Genomic DNA, 2,168 nt, shown 5'->3' on the forward strand with positions numbered 1-2,168 from the left:
TGACCTCATGGTCCCCTGAAGCACAACCACAGGGACCTGCAGGAAATTGTTCTAGAAAGAACAGAAAGATGGAAAAAGATCTTGGACTCGTAATAATCAGCCTCTTCTGTAAATCAAACACTGAAGAAAACCCATCATTTGTTTTAAAGAGCTTAAATGCCAGACTGATCTGGCAAATTCCTAATAAATACAGAAACCACAGAGCTGAGAGACACTAGATTCCCATGTAAAGTAAAAGGGGAAAATGGAGCCTAAGATAAGGGCTACAAATGTGTTCCTGGATAAGAGGAGAGCAACATTTATGCATTAGAGACAGTGAGCAATAATGTGTGTAATTACAAAAGTACATCTGACTTAAGACAAAGACTCTTCTTATTTCATTGATACATATTCATTTGGCTGAGAACATTTGAAGTTACTGGGAAATAGATAAAATTAATAGTTTAGATTCTTTTATTTGATCATATTGTGAATACTACTACTACTAAGTCACTTCAGTCCTGTCTGACTCTGTGCGACCCCAGAGACGGCAGCCCACCAGGCTCCCCCGTCCCTGGGATTCTCCAGGCAAGAACACTGGAGTGGGTTGCCATTTCCTTCTCCAGTGCATGAAAGTGAAAAGTGAAAAGTGAAAGTGAAGTTGCTCAGTTGTGTCCAACCCTCAACGACCCCGTGGACTGCAGCCTTCCAGGCTCCTCCGTCCATGGGATTTTCCAGACAAGAGTACTGGAGTGGGGTGCCATTGCCTGTGAATATATACATGTAAATCAAAAAAAGGAAGTAAAAGTATATAGAAATGATTAGAAAATGAAAACTACCATGTTCCCTATTTAATGGCCTTGCTTAGAAAGAGTGGCATCAGAGAACCTACCTCAAGGTTCCACCAGACCCCGTCTCAGCCAGCCCAGCAGCAACCTCATCTTCTCCATGGCCTTTGTGCTCTCTCTACTGATGGCCCTGGTGCTGGTCAGCTACGGCCCGGGAGGATCCCTGGGCTGTGACCTGTCTCAGAACCACGTGCTGGTTGGCAGGGAGAACCTCAGGTTCCTGGGCCAAATGAGGAGACTCTCCCCTCGCTTCTGTCTGCAGGACAGAAAAGACTTCGCTTTCCCCCAGGAGATGGTGGAAGGTGGCCAGCTCCAGGAGGCCCAGGCCATCTCTGTGCTCCACGAGATGCTGCAGCAGACCTTCAACCTTTTCAACACAGAGCGCTCCTCTGCTGCCTGGGACACCACCCTCCTGGAGCAGCTCCGCACTGGACTCCATCAGCAGCTGGACGACCTGGACGCCTGCCTGGGCACAGTGACAGGAGAGGAAGACTCTGCCCTGGGAAGGACGGGCCCCACACTGGCCGTGAAGAGGTACTTCCAGGGCATCCATGTCTACCTGAAAGAGAAGGAATACAGCGACTGTGCCTGGGAAATTGTCAGAGTGGAAATCATGAGATCCTTGTCTTCATCAACCAACTTGCAAGAAAGGTTAAGAGTGATGGATGGAGACCTGAACTCACCTTGACATGACTCTCACTGACTAAGTTGCCACATCACCCTTGTATACTCACCTGGGGTCATTTCAGAGGACTCTGAATTCTGCTTTAGCCTCCAAATTTATTGAATTAACTCAGCCAATACATGTCAGTAGTAATAAGCAAGATATATTACTTTTATATCCATAAAAGTAATCAAGTACAGGGATATCAATCCATAAGCGATGACGGCCCTGATGTTATTTATTTATTCTTTAGTTAATGTAATATTTTATCTCATCATATTTATATTTTCATATAAAAGATGTGTATGTTTACATTGTAGTAACATTTAGAAAATATATTTCCCTATTTCATTAAAATTGTTGTTTTACTTATTAAATAGTTATGAAGATAAATTTCTTGAGTTTTTATTTTGAAAACCTAAATCCTTATTTTGTCTACATATACCTATCACAAAATAGTATTTGTTCACTTTATACTGTGGAACATTTCTATTATTTTCTGGGAAATGTTTGTCAAAAGGTGAAATTCTGAGAATTTTCTGTGGGTGCCATTGTTAGGACCCTGAGTTTTTCCTCAGGGAGCCTCGGGTAAGGAATTAAGATCCTCTAAGCTGTGGAGGGTGCCAAAAAAAAAGTTAGAAAGGAAATTATGAAATTGTAGAAAAAGGTTAGTCTTG

The 2,168-nt window shown here is 42.9% G+C and overlaps 1 protein-coding gene across 1 annotated transcript; it reads left to right on the top strand.

Moving 5' to 3' along the window:
• The first annotated feature begins 816 nt into the window (after positions 1-816).
• On the top strand, positions 817-1,653 carry LOC147366777 (interferon omega-1-like). Its single transcript, XM_086414293.1, has one exon. The coding sequence runs from the start codon at positions 928-930 to the stop codon at positions 1,513-1,515; it is 588 nt and encodes a 195-aa protein (XP_086270419.1). The 5' UTR covers positions 817-927; the 3' UTR covers positions 1,516-1,653.
• The last annotated feature ends 515 nt before the right edge of the window (positions 1,654-2,168 follow it).

This window comes from Bos grunniens, chromosome 8, assembly GCF_055505025.1.
Source record: "Bos grunniens cultivar Pamir isolate PY7600 chromosome 8, Bosgru_T2T1.0, whole genome shotgun sequence".
Lineage (NCBI taxonomy): Eukaryota > Metazoa > Chordata > Mammalia > Artiodactyla > Bovidae > Bos > Bos grunniens.